Source organism: Astyanax mexicanus, chromosome 3, assembly GCF_023375975.1.
Source record: "Astyanax mexicanus isolate ESR-SI-001 chromosome 3, AstMex3_surface, whole genome shotgun sequence".
Taxonomy (NCBI): Eukaryota; Metazoa; Chordata; class Actinopteri; order Characiformes; family Acestrorhamphidae; genus Astyanax; species Astyanax mexicanus.
Genome location: NC_064410.1, coordinates 20,818,634 through 20,841,131, shown reverse-complemented (window position 1 = coordinate 20,841,131; position 22,498 = coordinate 20,818,634). Strand labels below are relative to the sequence as shown.

Here is a 22,498-nt window from a genome sequence, read left to right as displayed (position 1 = left end):
CATTCATCATTTAGCAAGAGTACGCACCACCGATGCTCATGAGCTGAACTTAAAGATCTAAGACTTTTCCTATGTACACAAAAAAGCCTTTTTTCTCTCAAATTGTGTTCACAATTGGGTTTAAATCCGTACTAGTGCACATTTTAGAGTGGGCTTTTATTGTGGTGAGCCCAGGATACACCTGTGTAATAATCACTGTGTCTAATCAGCATCTTCATATGCCACACCTGTGACTGGTGAATGTTTTTTCTCAGCAAAGGAGAAGCGCCCACTAACAAAGATTTAGACCCAATTGGGGGCGCCGAGTGGTCCAGCGGTCTAAAGCACTGCCACTATGAGCAGGGGGTCGCAGGTTCAAACGCCCGCTCATGTAGCTTTGCCATCAAGCTGCCAGCACTCAGAGGAAGTTAAATTGGCCTTGCTCCCTCTGGGTGGGTAGATGGCGCTCTTTCCGCACATCACTCCTCCGGTGATGCCTGCAGCACTGGGCGTCTGTGAGCTGATGTATCGGAACCGAGTTGCTGCGCTTTCCTCTGAGCGCGCTGGCTGCTCGTGCAATGCTGCATCGGCAGCAGCTCGAAAAGAAGTGGTGTCTGACTTCACATGTATCGGAGGAAGCATGTGTTAGTCTTCACCCTCCTGGTGTTTTGGGGCATTACTAGTGATAGGGGGAGTCCTAATGAGTGGGTTGGGTAATTGCCCGTGTAATTTGGGGAGAAAATGGGAAAAATTAGAAATAAAATTATAAAAATTATTCTGAGTTCAAGAAAATGTTTTTGCATTTACAGTATATTTTTTTGTTTAGTGTAAAAAGACATCCCAGCTGGCACACAACCGACCTTCAATGTTGAAATGTGGTTGAAATATGACTAAAGTAATGTATGTTGTTGTTTCAACGTTTAAACAACTTTGAATTAACATTTAATGTTCAATGGATGTGCTAACCATGAAATTTTAACGTTGAATTAACATTTAATGTTCAACGGTTGTGCTAACATTGAAATTTTTACGTTGAATCAACATAATGTCCTCAACCTTCTGCTTTTTGAATAAGCATTTTACATTTCATCACCGTATAATTTCTAAAAATGGTTGGATGGAGGGATGAAAAAGTGTTTTACTTCTATTTGCAGTAACTGCTTTTTAATTTACCACCATGTTAATGTTTGAAAAGTTTTACGGTTTTAGTGTTTTTGAGATCAGATGTTGAATCAGATTGGTGCAGAGTGGTGGTTAACTTTCTTTATACTCAGATTTACTACAGTTATGTAAGTTTTTTGTTACCACTTTGTAAACCATAGGATTTTCTAGTTTTAGTGAGCTATTGTTTATTAAAGGTTGAAAATATGACGTTGAAACAACAATGCTATATCAATGTTGATTCACTTTTTAAAATCAACAGTTGATTCAACATTGATTCAACCATAACACCTAAGCAATGTCAAGTCAAAGTTTATTCAACGTTGAAATGCCAGCTGTGATGGGATGCACCATTCTTCACCAATAATACAGGTGTGAACCATTTGCTTATTTTCCAAACATTAAATCTGAAACAAATCTGAGAGAAGAAAGAAAGTGGGAACGTTTTTTATGTTATAATATGGATGCCAGTGTTTTTGGGTGCCTCTGTGTCTATGTTACCTTCTAGCTCTCTACCTTTAGTTAGGCTGTTATCTTATATAGCCACACTCTGATAATGTTGCATATTCTCTGTTTTTCATAAATCCAGTCAAAACTAATTCCATTTTCCTGCCTTCCTCCGAGATAGTGACTGCCAACCTGGATGCCCACCTGAAGGTTTGACCCTCAGATTCTCCTTTTACCTGTTAGACTGATGTTAGAATGGTTGAAACTTGATGTCTGACTTTTATTTGTTCATTTTTATTTATTTATTAATACTTTTGTCAGATTTAAGTTATTTCTGTGACCATTGTGGGTTTTTATTTCATTAACAGATGGGTATGAACAATTTTGTCCACGTGTTTAAGTACTGCACTTGAATAAAATGTTATTCTCAAGCAAAAAAAAAAGTGATTCAGTTTTTTGTATGAACTTTACAATTATATTCAAAATTGGTTATGTATAGTCCTTACATTTCGAATACGTTGGTTTTCTGATGTGTTGATGTGTTCAATAATAATATATTTTCTGTGCCTCGCGCTGAATATTTTTATTTTTTATTTTTTACACGATCGGTAGCGCAAAGTCTTTTGCGCCTAATATATATATATATATTATATATATATATATATATATATATATATATATATATATATATATATATATATATATATATATATATATATATTATATATATATATATATTTCATTGCGCTAATTGGATTCGTGCGCTGTCCAACCACGCATGCCAGTCTCTCTCTCTCTCTCTCTCTCTCTCTCTCTCTCTCTCTCTCTCTCTCTCTCTCTGATAGGGGAGTGAGAGCTGTAGGAGCAGATGCTCTCCCACTACTCTCTCCAGCATCAGCTCCTCCTCCGTGTTGTAGAGGTTCTTCTCTCTGTTGCTGTATTACTGTTATTTTTTTTGGTCTGTATCTGGATCGTGTTTTCTGAAGACTGGATTAGTTCTCTGTTGTTTTAATGTAATCTGAGGAGAATTTAAAGCAGTCGGAACTGTCAGAGTCCCGCCCGGCGAGCGCGCAACTTTTCAGCACCGCGGCGGAAAAGAACAGCGACCACCGCGGAGCATGGAGCCGTCCGCGGTCCCCGGTCTGCCCGCAGACCTGCCCGACCTGTACTCCGTCATCCCGTTCAATGTCACGTTTCCCGACGACGTGATGGGCTTCGTCCCCGACGGCCGCAACTACACCGAGCCCGGTCCCGCAAAGAGCCCCGCCGGGATCATTATCGCCATCTCCATCACCGCGCTCTACTCCGTCATCTGCGTGGTGGGACTTCTGGGCAACATCCTGGTGATGTACGGAGTGGTCAGGTACGCGTGTTTAATGTGCTTTCTTAAGGCTTAAACTTTAAGTACCAACTTTGTTTCCATTCAGTGTTTGAAAAAAAAAATGATTTTTTATATAAATATTTATAAATATTTTTCCTTTTGGCTCTCCAAAAAAAAAAAAAAAAAAAAATCAAATCAAATTTGTATAGCGCTTTTTACAACTGATTTAGTCACGAAGCAGTTTTACAGAAGAGTGATCACATGGCGGAGAATCAGGCAAAACATTAAACATAAAGTATACAGAATACAAACCCCCCCCCAGCGAGCGCAGAGGCAAGGGAAAACTCCCTCAGCGCTGGAGGATAAAGAAACCTTGGGAAGAACCAAGACCCTCATATAAGTTGGGACCATACAACCACTGGTCAAACACCTTTAAATACATTTTTAAAAAGTCATTATACATTCACACAGGTCTAATATATTCAGGTGTATAGCAACACCAATAATGGAAGCCGTTATGGAGTTCATACGAATTTACATTACTCATAAATCATATTTTCTCAGCTCAATCACTTTTTATTTCCACGTTTTCACATTTCCTATCATGCGTGCGCCCACCCTCTGAAGGAAAGCTGCAGGACAGGGTGGAGAATTTTAGTGAAGATTTCAGCGAGAATCGAGATTTGATGTTTGAAAACACAGTTGGTTAAACTAGAGCTGTACACATACAAAAACAAATAATAATAAAAAATTCTCGATTTGCTTAAATTATTTTACTGAAACTGCTGTGAGAGTTTACCAGGGCAGAGTAAACAGCTTATCGTTGCTGTCTAATTAAAAACAAGTATCCTCATTTTTGTCGATTTTTAGGTTACTACATAATTTGAACAGAAAAACTGAACAGACATACACTAGGCCAAACATTCTTGATGAACAGACCAATAAAAATATTTCAAAATGACTTTAAAAATAAACTTACGTTTAGAAGTTTTTTTTTCTCTCTCCTGTAAAGTTGCTGTTTTGGAGAATGTTTGGAGATGTTTTCTATTGGATAGCGACCTTATGCTTTACATTTTATGTAAAAAAGAGAAGTATTAAGACAATTTAATATTTTTACATGCAACAAGTGTCCTCTGTCCCTTGTAAAAAAAAATCAGTTTAAAGGGGTTTAATGTCACTGAATTCTCACACATGTTTAGCTTAATATTTAAAAAATAGTAATATTGTTAAATTAATAATTACATTACAATTATGCAATCTAACCAAGCAGCACTGTAGACATAACACTACACCCCCATCCCTACAATTAAAGAAAAAAAAAACAGCTGCAAAGGAATTAGAGCACACACATGTCCCTTTACTGAAGTACTGTAGACAAGCCTTTGAGGATATGACCTTAAATGACAAAATTATGTTTTTTATTTTTATTTTGATATAACAAAAAACAGTTCCAAATTCCTGTTATCACAGACAGGTGAAAAACTATCTTCTTCTATGTCTTCTTTTTCTAATTAATACAATGATATTGGTATGATTTCCCTTTTATACAAGTACCTCCAACAGTGCTCTTTATATGACAAAAGAATTTCACATTATTTTCCATTTTGTTTCATTTAAAGCACAATTTTCTGGTCTCATTCTGAATTGTCCTAATCTACTTTAAATTTATTGTTTATGTGATGTCACAAAAAATGTCTGCATTTAAAAAAAACATCCTGTTTCTTCAGGCTACAACCTTTAATCTTTAAGTGTTGCATGGTGATAATATAAGGACTAGAGCTGTGTTTACTCTGACCTCATGCCCCATTACTCCACCCCCATTTCCATCTGCTTGGCTTCAAAATCATAAAGGACACAGCTAAGTGCCTGCATCGGTGTAAGATAAATACAGATAAATACGGTTTGAGTAATAAAACAACAGACACCAATGAGCCTCATGAAATGAGGTTTGAGGCTTCTTTCACGTGTATCTGGATATTAAGAAATAAAACACAAGTTGTAAACTCTCTAAGATGGAAATTTGTAAGAACTGTTTTTAGAGTTTTCTGGAAACCAGCTTTATGAATACACTGACATCACACCTCATGCATGTTTCTGGGTGAATCTTTTGAGTGATTTTTACTCCCTAAAATACATATGTTATATCTATGACTACAACTACTATTGACATAAAACATATAAAAAATCTATAGTAGCTTCTAGTACATTATATACTTATAATGTATATATATTTATTAACATTTATAAACACCCAAATAGGCCTTAGATAATTTCAAATCAATTTCATTTATTAAATTCTTTTAAAAAATATTTGCTGTTAGCAATGGCAGTGACTGGGTTTGGAACACTTTGCTAGCAGCTTAAGTGATGCTAGTGACCAGGCTTGGAGTGTTAGGCTAGCGCCAATAGCAACATCCGTGACCAGGCTTAGACTGTTGGGCTAGTTGCTTCAGCAGTGACGGTGATCAGGCTTGGAGTGTCAGGCTAGCGGTATTAGTGATGCTGGCTACTGGGCTTAGATTGTCAGGCTAGTGGCATCAGCAGTGGTGGTGACTGGGCTTCGAGTGTCGGGCTAGTGGCATTACCAGGCTTGGAGTGTCCGGCTAGTGGCTAGCAGTGGTGGTGGTTGGTCTTGGAGTGTCAGGCTAGTGGCATTAACAGGCTTAGAGTGTCGGGCTAGTGGCATTAACAGGCTTAGAGTGTCGGGCTAGTGGCATTAACAGGCTAGGAGTTTCCAACTAATGGCATTAACAGGCTTGGAGTTTCCGGCTAGTGGCTAGCAGTGGTGGTGACTGGGCTTGGAGTGTCAGGCTAGTGGCATTAACAGGCTTAGAGTGTCAGGCTAGTGGCATTAACAGGCTAGGAGTTTCCAACTAATGGCATTAACAGGCTTGGAGTTTCCGGCTAGTGGCTAGCAGTGGTGGTGACTGGGCTTGGAGTGTCAGGCTAGTGGCATTAACAGGCTTGGAGTGTCAGGCTAGTGGCTTACAGTGGTGGTGACTGGGCTTGGAGTGTCAGGCTAGTGGCATTAACAGGTTTGGAGTGTCAGGCTAGTGGCTAGTGGGGGTGACTAGGCTTGGAGTGTCGGGCTAGTGACGTTAACAGGCTTGGAGTTTCCGGTTAATGTCTAGCAGTGTCTGTGACTGGGCTTGGAGTGTCGGGCTAGTGGCATTAACAGGCTTGGAGTTTCCGGCTAGTGGCTAGCAGTGGTGGTGACTAGGCTCGGAGTGTCGGGCTAGTGACGTTAACAGGCTTTGAGTTTCCGGTTAATGTCTAGCAGTGTCTGTGACTGGGCTTGGAGTGTCGGGCTAGTGGCATTAACAGGCTTGGAGTGTCAGGCTAGTGGCTAACAGTGGTGGTGACTGGGCTTGGAGTGTCAGGCTAGTGGCATTAACAGGTTTGGAGTGTCAGGCTAGTGGCTAGAAGTGGGGGTGACTAGGCTTGGAGTGTCGGGCTAGTGACGTTAACAGGCTTGGAGTTTCCGGTTAATGTCTAGCAGTGTCTGTGACTGGGCTTGGAGTGTCGGGCTAGTGGCTAGTGGCTAGCAGTGGTGGTGACTAGGCTTGGAGTGTCGGGCTAGTGACGTTAACAGGCTTGGAGTTTCCGGTTAATGTCTAGCAGTGTCTGTGACTGGGCTTGGAGTGTCGGGCTAGTGGCATTAACAGGCTTGGAGTGTCAGGCTAGTGGCTAACAGTGGTGGTGACTGGGCTTGGAGTGTCAGGCTAGTGGCATTAACAGGTTTGGAGTGTCAGGCTAGTGGCTAGAAGTGGGGGTGACTAGGCTTGGAGTGTCGGGCTAGTGACGTTAACAGGCTTGGAATTTCCGGTTAATGTCTAGCAGTGTCTGTGACTGGGCTTGGAGTGTCGGGCTAGTGGCATTAACAGGCTTGGAGTTTCCGGCTAGTGGCTAGTAGTGGTGGTGACTAGGCTTGGAGTGTCGGGCTAGTGACGTTAACAGGCTTTGAGTTTCCGGTTAATGTCTAGCAGTGTCTGTGACTGGGCTTGGAGTGTCGGGCTAGTGGCATTAACAGGCTTGGAGTGTCAGGCTAGTGGCTAACAGTGGTGGTGACTGGGCTTGGAGTGTCAGGCTAGTGGCATTAACAGGCTTGGAGTGTCAGGCAAGTGGCTAGAAGTGGGGGTGACTAGGCTTGGAGTGTCGGGCTAGTGACGTTAACAGGCTTGGAGTTTCCGGTTAATGTCTAGCAGTGTCTGTGACTGGGCTTGGAGTGTCGGGCTAGTGGCATTAACAGGCTTGGAGTTTCCGGCTAGTGGCTAGCAGTGGTGGTGACTAGGCTTGGAGTGTCGGGCTAGTGACGTTAACAGGCTTGGAGTTTCCGGTTAATGTCTAGCAGTGTCTGTGACTGGGCTTGGAGTGTCGGGCTAGTGGCATTAACAGGCTTGGAGTGTCAGTCTAGTGGCTAACAGTGGTGGTGACTGGGCTTGGAGTGTCAGGCTAGTGGCATTAACAGGCTTGGAGTGTCAGGCTAGTGTCTAGCAGTGTCTGTGACTGGGCTTGGAGTGTCGGGCTAGTGGCATCAACAGGCTTGGAGTTTCCGGCTAGTGGCTAGCAGTGGTGGTGACTAGGCTTGGAGTGTCAGGCTAGTGGCTAGAAGTGGGGGTGACTAGGCTTGGAGTGTCGGGCTAGTGACGTTAACAGGCTTGGAGTTTCCGGTTAATGTCTAGCAGTGTCTGTGACTGGGCTTGGAGTGTCGGGCTAGTGGCATTAACAGGCTTGGAGTTTCTGGCTAGTGGCTAGCAGTGGTGGTGACTAGGCTTGGAGTGTCAGGCTAGTGGCATTAACAGGCATGGAGTTTCCGGCTAGTGGCTAGCAGTGGTGGTGACTAGGCTTGGAGTGTCGGGCTAGTGACGTTAACAGGCTTGGAGTTTCCGGTTAATGTCTAGCAGTGTCTGTGACTGGGCTTGGAGTGTCGGGCTAGTGGCATTAACAGGCTTGGAGTTTCTGGCTAGTGGCTAGCAGTGGTGGTGACTGGGCTTGGAGTGTTGGGCTAGTGGCATTAACAGGCTTGGAGTTTTCAGCTAGTGGCTAGCAGTGGTGGTGACTAGGCTTGGAGTGTCGGGCTAGTGGCATTAACAGGCTTGGAGTTTCCGGCTAGTGGCTAGCAGTGGTGGTGACTAGGCTTGGAGTGTCGGGCTAGTGATGTTAACAGGCTTGGAGTTTCCGGTTAATGTCTAGCAGTGTCTGTGACTGGGCTTGGAGTGTCAGGCTAGTGGCATTAACAGGCTTGGAGTGTCAGGCTAGTGGCTAGCAGTGGTGGTGACTGGGCTTGGAGTTTCCGGCTAGTGGCTAGCAGTGTCGGTGACTGGGGATAGAGAGTCAAGCTAGTGGCATTAACAGGCTTGGAGTTTCCGGCTAGTGGCTAGCAGTGGTAGTGACTGGGCTTGGAGTGTCAGGCTAGTGGCATTAACAGGCTTGGAGTTTCCAGCGAGTGGCTAGCAGTGGTGGTGACTGGGCTTGGAGTTTCCGGCTAGTGGCTAGCAGTGTCGGTGACTGGGCATAGAGAGTCAGGCTAGTGGCATTAACAGGCTTGGAGTTTCCAGCGAGTGGATAGCAGTGGTGGTGACTGGACTTGGAGTGTCGGGCTAGTGGCATTGGCGGTGTCGGAGTCCGGGCTTGGAGTGTTGGGCTAGCAGCACTATGGTGGCAGCAAGCTGGCTTGGGGTGTTGGGCTAGCACTGTTAGCGATGCCGGCGACTGGCCTTAGAGCTAAATTTATCAGGTGACTAGCCAGCAAGCTGGTTGGACAAATGAACCACTGAACTATTTGAAAATCTACATTTTCAGCTAGCTAGCTAAATAGCTAGTTGCCCTAAAATTTAAGCAACAGGTACTGTGTATTTTCAAGCTAGTTAGCTATACCCATAGTACGGCTGGCTACCAGTTTACAGAGTTTAATTGTTTAGTACTTGTCTACTTCCAAGAAACAATTTTAAATGTTTTGTAAACATAATTTACTGCAGCACTGTGTCTCTAAAAAACTATTTAAACTACACAGATGCTTCACAAACTTAAAATAAACAGTCTTTTTAAGTGGGGTCAAGTGGGGTCATAAACACTCTTAAAATACTGTATTTTATTAGGCATGCTCAATCTGTAAAGTTGACTTTACTTAATTGTTTATGCAGTGTTTCTGCAAAACTATGAACATAATACAAACAAAATGATCATTTTAGGTAAAATCTTCAGATTTTAAAGCTGATGTTCGTAAGTTTTGGGATTTGGGGGATTAAGGGCCCCCTCTGGTGAAAATGGGTAATTGCACCAAGCATGCGGAAGAATTATTTTAAACTGGGCGGGTGTGATGCGTTCTCCTTTCAGAGCGGATGAATCCGACTCCAGGTTATGTTCAGTCAGAGAGAGATGCCCTTTCAAGTCACATAGTTCTTTCCATCGTTCAACCGCCAATCAGCTATTAATCCCGGCTTTAGCACGGACTCTTTCGTTTCTTTGTTTTTACTATGAGTGAATGAGCTACTGAGCTCTGAGTTTCCCCTTCTGAAGTCTCCATTGCTCCACCGGTCGCTCGCGTTCAGTAAAACTGAGCCGGATCCTCTTTTAGAGGCTGTACGTTTGACGTAAGTACACACATTTTTAGAAAGTAGTGAAATCAGTGTGTGTAATTTGGGATTAATCCTCTTTGATGTCTTTATTTATGAGGTACTGGGGTCTCATACAGGGTTAGCATACCCATGTACATACTGTTTTCGCCATTGTTTGACAGAAATTGAAGGTTGGAGGGAAATATTATTTAATAAATGATCTGGATATGAGTAGACAGGGCCTAATTGTTTATTGGTTTATTGTACTAGCTTCTTTATTGTACTATAATGTAATAGTGAGCAGCACTACATGTGAAGGAAGAATGCTAACACAAACACAATCCCTTGGACACAGGGATGCTTGCTGTATTTTCTTTTATTGGTCCATTCTTCATAAAAGAAATGTCACATAGTGGCAAAGGGTACGAGGTTTATATTGTCTTTGTTGGTCTGGATATATGGTCTTCTTCATGACTGAATGCTTCTGATAAATGTTTTATTTTTTATTTTTTTGTAAACACTTTAAAAATGGTCCTAGTGCATGTCAAAGAACCAATTTTACTAAAATGGTTTGTGAAGGGGAGAAATATACACATTTTATACAGCACCACTGCCTAAACAATTTCCTAAACAGCCCACAGCAGGCTTTCAGGCTTTTCATTTTGCGCAGATTCTATCTGACAAGTGAGCCACCGGGTGTTTGGACTGTTGGAGAGACCTCACCTCATAGGAATCTGTCAGCGGAGTCAAAAGAGAGAATTATACATGTCTATTAAATGGTAGACTTTAGGGAGGTAAATACTCATATCTCATATTTTGTAATTTTGTAATTAAAACACATTAAAATTAAAAAGCACTAAAATCAACATTTGCAAAAAGGATGTCAAAATCAGGGTTCCAACGGGTGCTTGAAATCCTGGAAAATGCTTGAATTTAAACGTTCTGTTTTCCAGGTCTGGAAAGTTCTGGAATATTAAAAAAATGCTTGAAATTGTAACTTCATTTACTTTACTACAAATAAATATCTGACTAAATAATTTCGCTTATAGAGAAAATTTCAGAGCGTAAAATAAAAAAGGCTTTGCTTTACTTGAAATATCACCATTATCATTAATTTACCACAGCTGAAAGGTGCTGGAAAACTTAAAAATGGGCCTTGAAAGTGCTTGAAAAGTGCTTGAATTTTTCCTTGTAAAAGGTGTATGAATGTGTAGAATCTGTAGAATGTGTAGAATCTGTACATGTCTATGATATACAGGCTCCATGAACCAAACTATAGTTGTCTTAGAACCGAAACCTTTATGATTTACAATATAAAATAAAAAAAGAAACATTAGGATTTCTTCCTTCTTTATATTAAAGCTTATTTTACTTTTATTTCCATTCAAAGCCTTTCAATAAATCAAACTTGTTTTCTCATTTCTTGACAACTTTTTGTTACATTCAGTTGCTAAAATGTGCTTCATTTAGATCTGCATTTAGCTATTTGTTGCTTCGAGTAGACATTTTTCAGGGAACTGCATGAAAGGCTGATCAGTAGCAACTAACAATGCTAACCAGCTAACACAGGTGGTGACTGACAAACTACTTCATAAACTTGTTGTAACAGCACTTAATGAGGCTCATAAGCTGAATTTTAAGGCTTTTTTTGGTAACTAAAACGAAGCTTTAAAAAAATCTTAGATATAGTTAGATATTTGAGACATACTGGGCCCTTTCTTACACCCTGCACAAGGTAATTCATGATGCTTATTGCTATCTTTCTCCTTGCAAACAGTGTGTTTTTACACCTGGTGCTGGGATTAAGCTATAAAAGATTTTTTTCTCTATTCAGAATGTTGCGTAGTCCAAGACTAAGCTTAATCCCTGTCTAAAAAAACTGCTCCTAAACATTTAAATTTAGCTTATGTGCGCTGTAATTTAACTATACACTTCCTTTAGCTTTGATTGCAGCACACATTCACTGTGGCATTGTTTCAGTAAGCTTCTGCAAAGTTGCAAGATTTATTTCAATTCAGTGTTGCATTAATTTTTTCACCAAGATCTTGCAGCAGCATTGATGATGGTAGAGTCTGACCACTGCACAAAGCTTCTCCATCCAGCACATCTCAAAGATTCTCAGTGAGGTTAAAGTCTGGACTCTGTGGTGAACTCTCTCAATTCATGTGTGAAAATGATGATCTCATGCTCCCTGAATCACTCTTTCACAGTGAATCCTGGCACTGAATATCTTAAATTATGTCTGTGTCATCTGGGAAGAAAAAATACATTGATGGAATAACCTGGTCTATATTCAGTATATTCAGGTAGTCAGCTGACCTCATTCTTTCAGCACATACTGTTGCTGAACCTAGGCCTGCAGACCAACTGCAGCATCAACCATATAACATATCATTGCCCCCCATAGGCTTGTACAGTAGGAACTAGGAATGATGCACCCATCAATCCATTCCAATGTTATTCATTCACATTGTGTGTAAATGCTCCTACTTTCACTATTAAATATATCCTTAAGTTGATATGTTTGCTTGCTAAGCGCTGCCACTATAATCAGGAGATCACTGGTTTGAATCCTGTTCATGTAGCTGGCCATTGGCTACTGCAGCCCTAAGAGAGCACAATTTGCCTTGCTCCCTCTGGGTGGGTAGATGTCACTCTTTCCCCTCACCACTTTAAAGGGTGATGTCGGTCAGCATAAGACATCTGTGAGCTGGCGTATTAGAACCGAGTTGCTGCGCTGTTCTGCGAGTTTGCTCTGATGCTACTCGCCATTGCTGCATCAGCAGCAGTTAAAAAAAAAGGTGGAGTCGGACTTCAAATTTATCAGAGGTATTGTAAATTTAAAAAAATTAAATAAAATGATAAAAAACATATCCTTCTAGTATTATTTTTCTACCATTTGATTTCACCAAACCTGCTTTTTTTTACCGCATTCATTAATCAAAGATGATGTTTCACCACTGTCCTTTGTCACTTTTTAATAATCCTGATTTTAGTAGTTTCAGCTAAATCTCAGCTAAATGTTTTCTCTTCTGGATGCATGCCAATAATTTGACCCTTCGGAAACAGATTAACATATTTTCCACGATCACAGGATGAGTCTTTGCACATGGTTGTTTAATAAATGAGAAGCTACTCATTGCATCAGTTAGGGTTAAATAACTTGCTGCCAGCTGAAACATAATCATCTTTGCAGTCATTATCCAATTGAAGGCTCTTACTTACATGTGGTGACATTTTCCTTTTTGGCCAGACAGTGTATTAAAAAGATATAGCAACAATACTATAATATAATGCAGTTCTACTTTATATATAAGTCCATTCATACAGGTGCCAACAGAATCATCTGCTGTTCATGAGTCACACAGTTTCCAGTTCACACCTCAGCCTCCTACTTTTCCTTCTCTGGGGACTCAATCAAAAGTGAGTGGCCTTTCTGTGACCAGAGCCATGAGAGAATGAATTGAAGGCTTCAGGGTGTGAATCAAAAACGCTCTGTAGGAGTTATCCACCGTGTATTAACTGGACTTATTAACCACGTTCTGTACAAATCTTTTTCTCTGCTGGGGTCTTGCCTTGAGGAAACCTGTAGTAATGGAAATAAAGTGTAATAATTAAGGGAACAACAGAATTCTAAAAAAAAGAAAAAAAGGGGCCACAATAGAGATTTGAGGTAACCAGATCCAGAATTAATGAAATCTAAGAATTTTAGTTTGGGTTGTAAGAGTTACCTACGGTTGGAGGAGGAACCAGAGAGCGACGCAAGTACAACAGAACTTATGGTTCAACCACAGAACTACAGCAACCGACCTCATGGCAATCGATCCCTCGGTTTTAGGTCGATGTCTCATGGACAGCCGGGATAATTCTGGGAAGGGAATTGTTCAGTGAGTGACAGAAAGCAGATCATGGCGGATGCAATGTTAATAATTATTGTAATATGATATGAAATGTTTTTGAGGTTGTGCAATTTTTTGTGATATTGTAACTGTCAATTTTCGTCAAATAAAGAAAAATAAAGCCCCCCCCCCCAAAAAAAAAAGGAAAGCAGAGGCAGGGCCTTCTAAAAAGGAAAAAGATAAAACTAATTTCAAAATTTAATTAAAAAAAAATGAAAATTAATAATGTCAAAGTAAAGTTTTGTTATCCTTAGGTGTGTGAGCAAGGGGAGGGGTTAGCCAGGGGGTTGACCTCCCTGAAATCAACTTTTGCAACTTGGGATGTCTGCAATAAAGTAAAAAAGACATCTTAAGAACAAGTGTGATTAATCGCAATTAATCACAGAATATTGTTGTGATTATTCTGATTACATTTTTTAATCGATTGACACCACTAAATATTACTTTTAAAAATGAACTTTTACACACAACAAAACATAAAATATTTTATTTTCACATAATATTCAAAGTAATGTACCAAACATGACATGGAAAAAAATCGAATGCACAGAATCATCAGTGATAATTCAACAATAGCGATACTCTTTATTTAAAAAAAAAAAAAGTTGCTAATAAAATCTGACATCTAATATTTCTCATGTACCATTTCATATAAAACTGTCTGTCATAGGGCTCAAGTCTTGCTCTCAGAGTCTTAACATTTACAGGAGACAACATATTTGCTAGTTTTAGATGTGAAGGAAGATGTGAATATGGCTTAGCAGCCAACATCAGGGTAGCAATGCTGGGTAAGGCTAATGCTGCAATAGCGATGCTAATGCTGTAGTAGTATTGCTGAGCAAAGCCAGCTGCCAGGGTAGTAGTGATGCTAATGTGACAGTGCCGATGCTAAATGCAACTCTAATGATGCTAACAAACATGACTAACAACACTTCATTATTGCTACTAATTGCTTCAGTTAAAGATGTATGCACACACAGCAGAACGAGCTAACAAAGGGTGCAACCTTAAGTGCATGGCCATTTAAGGTGGAAACTCTTAATTGCATTAGCAAGAAAGTAGCAAGTCATTGTCTGGCAAAAAGCCATTGCATACATTCTAGTATGTTTAACAGGTTATTAGGCATTAATTAACCAGATATTATTTTAATCTACTTTTATGTGAAATATACCATTCTAGAGAAGCATAAATATTAATCACTATCTAGTTTAATCTAGTCTAGTATTAGGTCTAGTTTAATACTGAAGCAACTGTAAATAGGTAAATAAATGCAGGATGTGTTGCTATCACACAGCATAGCAATGCTTTTTACTAGCAAATCCCATTAACAAAGATTCACTCCAAAGAACACGTTTTGATTCATGTATTTTGCAGTGATTTTTTGAGTTGTGGACCAGCTCTCAGGGATGTATTGCTTTTTCTCAGCATCAGCCTGGAAGAAGAGCTTCCTGTTGGGTAGAGAATTGATGGGAAAAGAGAGTGTGCACAACTGCAAGCCCTGCTGAGTGGAACATCAGACTTAGGTTGACCTTGTTACCCTCAGGGTGGCTTCTGTTGACATGGCGCACTGGCATTTAGTATTCCTTGGCAATATGGCCATTGATTTATTGAACAACGCTGGTGGCTCGTATCAACTGTGTGGGAGAACAGAGCAAGGTCGGTGTGAACGGTTCATTTGTTCAGACTGCACACACTCTTATACTCTACTACTGGTCTCTAACATTAACCTTTCTATGATGTCATTACTTGTGCTAACCCTCATTAGATTTGATCCCCCACTGGTAAGTGGAGCTGGAGATGGAGATAGAACTGAGGTCAAAGGAAGAGTCAGGATGGTGGGGGATCTAGTAGCGCCTTTCCACTGTTGCGGAACTGGCACCATTCTGGTTTGCGAATCTCATTTTGAACCGGTTCGATGCGTTTCTACCAACAAAGTAGGTTCTAGAACCAAAAGCTTACTTGGTTCTTTAGCACAAACTCTCTTGATGATGCCTCTGTTGATGACGTATGATGTGATGTTTTGATGGTTCTACTAAAACCATTGGAAACGTGGGCTGGTTCGCTGAAAAGTACCACAGTTTTTATAAGCCCAAATGGAACTGGTACAAGAACCAGTATTCGGTGGTCTGGTGGACTATGGCTCTGTCACCATTTTTTTTTCTCAGTAATACCAGCTTGAGACCTGGTTCATGCTGCTTTCCATCAGCAGCCTAGCAGAGTCCATTGAACAGAGCAATTGAACAATTGGCCTTGTTCTCACTGGGAGGGAAGATAGCTATATTTCTCTCCCCCATCACGCTCAGGGTGATGTTGGTCAGCACAGGCATTGGTAAACTGGGTTGATGTGTTTTCTTCTGAGAGCGCTGGCAACCTAGTAATGCTCAGTAAGGCTGACTTCACATGTATTGGAGGAGGCATGTGCTATTCTTCACCCTCCTTGTGTTAAGACCTTTGGTAAAGGTTGGAAGAGTCCCAAATTGGAGCAAAAATGGGATAAAATTTAAAATAAATTCTAAACAAAACACGAGTCAAGGTTTTGGTTGGGTGGGAAAACTTCATAAAACATTTCAGATTGTGACCCAACTTGGCCAATCCATGCCATGTACTGTATAATGGTCTAATACTGGTCTATACTGTCCTACATCAGCCCTTAGGCTGCTTAACTGAGTATAATAAAGACTGTAGCTACAAGGTAGATAACCTGAAATGTTAGTTTAAGCAAGCAAATTTAAGGCTAGGATGAACAGACCAATTAGTTGACAAGAAGTTGTGTCAGATGACAGGGCTTGATGTGGGTTGGATGTACAGTGCTGTGAAAAAGTATATATATATATTTTTTTTTTTTTGTCATACATTTTTTATCTGATTAACAAACACACTTTAATATAAGACAAAGATAACCTGAGTAAATACAAAAAACAGGCTTTGAATGATGGTTTAATTTATTAAAGGAAAAAAGCAATCTTAACTAACCTGGTTATGTGAAAAATTAATTGCTCCCATACCATTTTTCTTAGAAGGCGGAGTTAAATTTGACTAATTTTACTGATTACTACCAGACCTGTAGAATCAAGAAAACACTTAAATAGAACCTGTCTGACAACATGAAGCAGCTAAAAGATCTCAAAAAAACATCACATTATGCCCAAATCTGAAGAAATTCAAGAACAGATGATCAAGCAAAGTCATTGATCATCTATCAGTCTTGAAAGAACTGCAGGTTTACTTGCCTCAGTTAAGGTCAGTGTTAATGATTCAATAATAAGAAAGAGACTGAGTGAAAAATAGATGGTGTGTGTGTCTCATTGCATCTGGCATAAAACTAACTCATCATTTCAGAAGAAGAAGTCAGCTCTTTACCAGAAAATCCTAAAGGAGGATATCATCTGTGAAGGTTTGGGTAATAAACTTACACTGAGAGTAGCAGGGACACTAACACACAGCTAACTCATTCACTTAAACACAAACAAAAGACCTAAAAAAGGCTGCAGGAAACACTGGGCTACATATACACAGAGACAGAGGAGAGACACCTGGGGAACTTAACGAGAGGGCTGGGTAACAAATAACACAGGTGGGAACACTCAATAGGCGGGGCTAGGGTGGGGCCAGGACAGAAACTGTAACAGAGCCATGTGCTAGAAGCAGAAACAGAGCTATGAGAAACAGAAGAGACAAAACAGGACAAAAGCATGACATCATGACTTTAAGCTCAGGTGTACTTAGGTTCTAAAGCAGGACAATGACCTGACATACACCAGAAATTCCACCTCAGAATAGCTAAAACAAAATTAAGGTTTTGGAGTGGTCTATAGTCAAAGTCTGATTGAAATGCTGTGACATGATCTTAAACAGATTCTTCCTGCTAAAAAAAAAAGACCAAGGATGGCACAACTAAGTTATTAGGTTTTGGGGCAAACACTTTTTTCACGTAGGGCTATTTAGGTTGGTTTGAATAGATTTTTTCCTTTAGTAAATAAAATTATAATTTTAACAACTGCTTTATCAATGTACTCAGGTTGTATTTGTCTGTGAAATGTGTTTGTTAATCTGAAAAATGGTATGATAACATATGATAAAAAAGGAAATCTTTAGGCTGGGAAACATTTTCACATCACTGTAACATTTGGCAGGTACAATTTAGTTTTTGAGGAAGGGGTGGGATGACGGAGGACAGGCTGGGATGAAAGGGGATGGGTCTGGATGATATAGGAAATGGATTTGGGTGAGAAAGAAAGGGTTTGGTATGATGAATAGCGTGATTGGAATGGTGGAAGGTGAGGTTGGGATGATGGATGGTGGGGTTGGGATGATCGAAGGGCAGGATGGAAATGGAAATGGAAAGGGATGAATGGAGGGGGATGAGTAGCGACCAACAGTGAGGGATAGGATGAGCAATGGGGGGCCATTGTAAAAGGGCAGAAGAGTTGACAGGTGGGATATAAAGAGCAAGAGGAGAAGGACGAATGATGGAAGAGAGGCAGCAAGAAGGGCAGGAAGAGAACAGAGATGTGCAATACGAAATTAACTGTTAACTACATGAAGAAAACACAGAACATCATAGTATTATTAGTAATATTATAGTCATAATAGTCAAAAAGACAAAATATACACAAAATCTTATATTAAGTGCACAGTGAAAAAAAATATACTGTTTGAAGTAATGCAACACATTATTTTTCATGGTACGTGATATGGGCCCTGTACACTATAGAGGGGCTGTGGCTGAAACTGAAAACACAAATGGATTGAATAGTTCGAAGTTTAAAGTGAATGAGTTTTTTTAAACTTTGTGCCGTCATTGACAACAATTTACTTTGTCTTGTACCAACAAACACAGTTTATTCAACTGTGAGGGCATCTACAGGGCACCACTTCACATTTAATCCACTGGTTGGGTAATTCTTTGTAGAGGAGAACATACCATTTCAACAGTCTATTTTCACACCTTGTGCCCGTGCTGTTAAAAAAATGGTCTGGAAGTGAAATGTGTTCAGGTAAACATCTGGCATGTTTCTATCTTGGCGGCGGGAAATACAGGTGCGCCACTGACTGATTAAAACCCTGACAACAGTCAACAGTAAGCCGGTCATTCCTATTATAGCCATGCTGGAGCACCTTGTGCACTGGAAGTCCTTAGTGCATGTACACCCCCGCTCATTAAACACACACAAATAAATGCAGTGCAGTGTGCGAATCCAGCTTTTACATCAACAATAAGCAGAATAAAAAACAAAGTAGTATTGCTGTATCCATAAAAGAACTGATGACATACATTCACAGCGTGAACACTTAGGTCATTATTGTCTGCTGAGACATGCAAAGCACCACACTGTTTAGATATCAATGCACTAAAGTCAGAGATTGGTTTATTTCATTTTACGCCCATGATTAAGAGAATTAGTACATGCCTTTTGCACATTTCGAGCTACATGACGACGTCATGCATTAAATTCAGCTGTGCAACCAAGCTTTGCCATTTTCTTTTTTTTTTTTTGGCCAGTCTAGAGGATACTTTAGGAATGCTTTTTCAACCATGGGGCCAGTGGTGTGGTATACTGCATGCACCGGGTAAAGTGACATCAGTAAACGGGTTGGTCTGCATTTCAACAATACACAGAGTAATTCAAATAATTACCACTGAAATTAGCATTTTAAATGTATTTATCAGAGCAACAAGCACTTATTGAAGTAACAAATTGGAATGTGCACAGCATGCACTGAGTAAATGGACATGATAAACGATGGAGCGAAGTCCCATCCGGATTAAAATACAGGATAAACTAAGTTAACAACCACAGCAATAATCATTAGCACTCATTTAGTTACTCCAGCAGAGGACAATTACAATAAATTCTTTAAAGTGGATAAATGAAAGGGAGGAGCATGTTTAGCTGGATGGAGGTGTGCAGTATGGGGTGGTAGGTGAGATTAACTGCACTTAATGGAGGGGCCTCAGGCTTAATTATACTTGGAGAGCTCTATTTTAGCAGTCTTTAAGCGAGCCATCAACTGTGCATCTTGATTTAGGGCAGTGTTAGTGTGTCTTTGCTATCATAACGACGGGAAAAGTATGCCTTGCTAAGCTTAAAACATGCAAGAGGCATGTACTAATTCTCTTAATTAATCATGGGTTTTTTAATTTTGGGCGTAACATGCAATAAAACAATCAGTGTGTCACTTACCGTTTCCTTTAAGAGCCAGGGGCACTCTGACTTTGGTAGATTGCTATTTCAGGGGCGCAGCTACCCGGACCTGTTCAATGCTTCTCAGCTCATTTACATTCATTCATATTATTTATCGTTGATGTAAAACTTTGCATAGCTGAAAACAGGCACGCACCAGAGGTTTGCTAATGGTGTACACGGATTGAGGATGTGCCTAGGTTCATTTAAGTCAGTTGTACACCTGTTTTTTCCATTGCCAAGATAGCAATACGCCAGAAATTGACCTCATTTCGAGACCACCACACCCATCAGCAGATATATTCACAAGCACCATTGCTATTTAAACAATGCAGGCGCAAGGCAAGAAAACAGACTGATGCCAGGGTGTAAGATAGCCATGAACATTGTGATGCACCTTGCACAAAATGTAAGATTCCGGAATGTTCTTTCCTCAGTTTGGTTTGTTTTCACACAAGGCAAAAAAACAAGCACACAAAAATGTATCACAACAAACAATGTAACTATGTTCTCTCTGCTTATTGGTCAAACTAGGACTGTGTGGGGTGGGAGAAAAAAAAGTAAATACAGGAAAAGGATCCTATGTTTTGGACTAGTGTGTATTTATGTGCAGTTTTATAGTCAAATCACATTATACAGAGGTAATTTAGGACCGCACCTGATTGCAATTTCTGTATCCACACCTGTCCAATCAAATCACGTCGAGGGTGTAAAAACACCCTTAAATTTCATTTGTTTCATACATGTGCACTACATATTTCTGTAGACTACATTTTCCTGTATTCTGAAGGAAGTGAATATTATAAAAAAAAACAAAAGACAAAGCTAGTGCACTTGTCACGAAGACAGTATTTCAATTTCTCTTCCATCCTAGCAACGAAGTACTTTTAAATTTAATTAACATGCTAATTGAGTGCTAATTCTTTACACTATGTGTTTTAGGCCAAGTAGTTCTTCTGCTTTTAAGCTAATGGATACGCTGTCAGCAAGGACTTCCCTTCACCCTAACACCAAGTACTTCCCCCATTACACAGTAATAGCTTTATTAGAGTCTGGCTGAAACATGCTTTAATTATTCATGAATAAAAAACTCAATTTAAACAGCCTTGTATAAACAATTAAAGCAAGGTCTAATACACAAGCACTGACCTTATAATGTAAAGCACATTAAAGCACATGTCTGAAAATGTTCCAAACATCAGGACTGCTGACATCATGCTGCAAATTAATATTCCTGAAACAACTGAATCATCCTAGATTTTGAGTCTTTCATTACATTTGAATGATTTATTAATCAGTAGTGACATAGAAAAAAATGTTTGTTTTTTTTTTAATTAAGTTATTGGAGAGAGGAATGAAAATCTGCATTCACTGTCCTGTCAATTAGACACTCCTACCTATCTGATCCACCATGTAGATGTGAAGTCACAGACAGAAGCTCATCTGTTGCTGCTCAGTTTGGCCATTCTCTCTCTCTCTCTCTCTCTCTCTCTCTCTCTCAGATCTGGAAAAAATTAAAAGATCACTTCAGTTTCTGATTCGGTTTCTTAGATTTTGCTATTTATAGGTTTATGTTTGAGTAAAATGAACTTATTCTATAAACTACAGACTATATTTCTCCCAAATTCCAAATAAAAATATTGTCATTTAGAGCATTTATTTGCAGAAAACGAGAAATGGCTGAATTAACAAAAAAGATGTAGAGGTTTCAGTCCTCAAATAATGCAAAGAAAACAAGTTCATATTTATAAAATTTTAAGAGTTCAGAAATCAATATTTGGTGGAATAACCCTGGTTTGCAATCACACTTTTCATGCATCTTGGCATGTTCTCCTCCACCAGTCTTACACACTGCTTTTGGATAACTTTATGCCACTCCTGCTGCAAAAATTCAAGCAGATCTGCTTGGTTTTCTTATAGACTGTATATATGTTTTCGATTTTGTAATTGAAAACATCGTAATTTTTAGTTTTTCAGAACTGTATACATATTTATATTTAAGGGCTCTCTCACTTTTATGTAAATAAGATGTGGCTGGCCATGCCCCATGTATACGCTGAGCGTTAACCACAGGTTAATATTAACTTGTGCTAAATGGCAAAACTCAAACAAGCTGGTTTAACTGCAATAAAAGCACAAAACTCATCATTTGAAAGTACTTACATCTCCCTCATCTGCTGACTTGCCAAAGACGGTAGCTACAGATTCCTCCATCAGATGAAGTCTGTTAGCTAATCCTGCTGTATACTGTCTGAGGAGTTGAACCAGCAGACTGAAATGAAACTTGTTTAACTGATCTAGTTGGTGCGGCTCTGGTGGGGGTTTACGGGTGGGAGTGGTGCCAGGGTGGTTCTATGTTGTTTTTTATTATGACATCCATCCAAATGGCTTATAGAAGCATATGATTCCTTATGCCATGGATGGATTTTTTTTTTGTGGTTGGAGTGTTTAAAGGGGCAGTTGAGACCCAAGTAGAAATGGAAAAGCACATAAAACTAGAGTTTTGCAGAATATGTCCCCTTTAAGGTTTAGGTTTACTAATTTTGACAAGATTGTTGTATTAACATATCATTTTCATGAATCATTTCTTGACTTTGTGGCAGCTCCCAAATTGATCAATCTTAATCTGTAATGAATATGAGTTAGCATACCTGGGGTCTTGCTAGTTTGGAAGTGAGGTCTAGAGCTAATTTGCCTGATAAAAAACTTTAACTTGAGTTTGCTCTGCACAAGAAGGATATGTGTATGCGAGTTATTCCTCAAAAAAAAAAAGCTTTCAGAGGATCTACAATCAAAAAAAGTTGATTTACATAAAGCAGGACATGGTTACAAAATGATTTTAAAGACTTTAGAAATTCATCAGTCTACAGTCAGGCAAACAAGCCAAAACAGCAGATAATTTGTGAGTGTGGAACAATCCAAATAACTGCAGACCTCACTTGACTCAGT

The 22,498-nt window shown here is 39.8% G+C and overlaps 1 protein-coding gene across 1 annotated transcript in view; it reads left to right on the top strand.

The window, feature by feature from the left end:
- The first annotated feature begins 2,412 nt into the window (after positions 1–2,412).
- The window catches only part of oprd1a (opioid receptor, delta 1a), a 51,192-nt gene continuing 31,106 nt past the window's right edge, over positions 2,413–22,498 (top strand). The window contains exon 1 of the mRNA XM_007234571.3: positions 2,413–2,950. Within this exon, the coding sequence (XP_007234633.2) occupies positions 2,706–2,950 (245 nt within the window). The 5' untranslated portion in view covers positions 2,413–2,705. The remainder of the gene's footprint in view (positions 2,951–22,498) is intronic.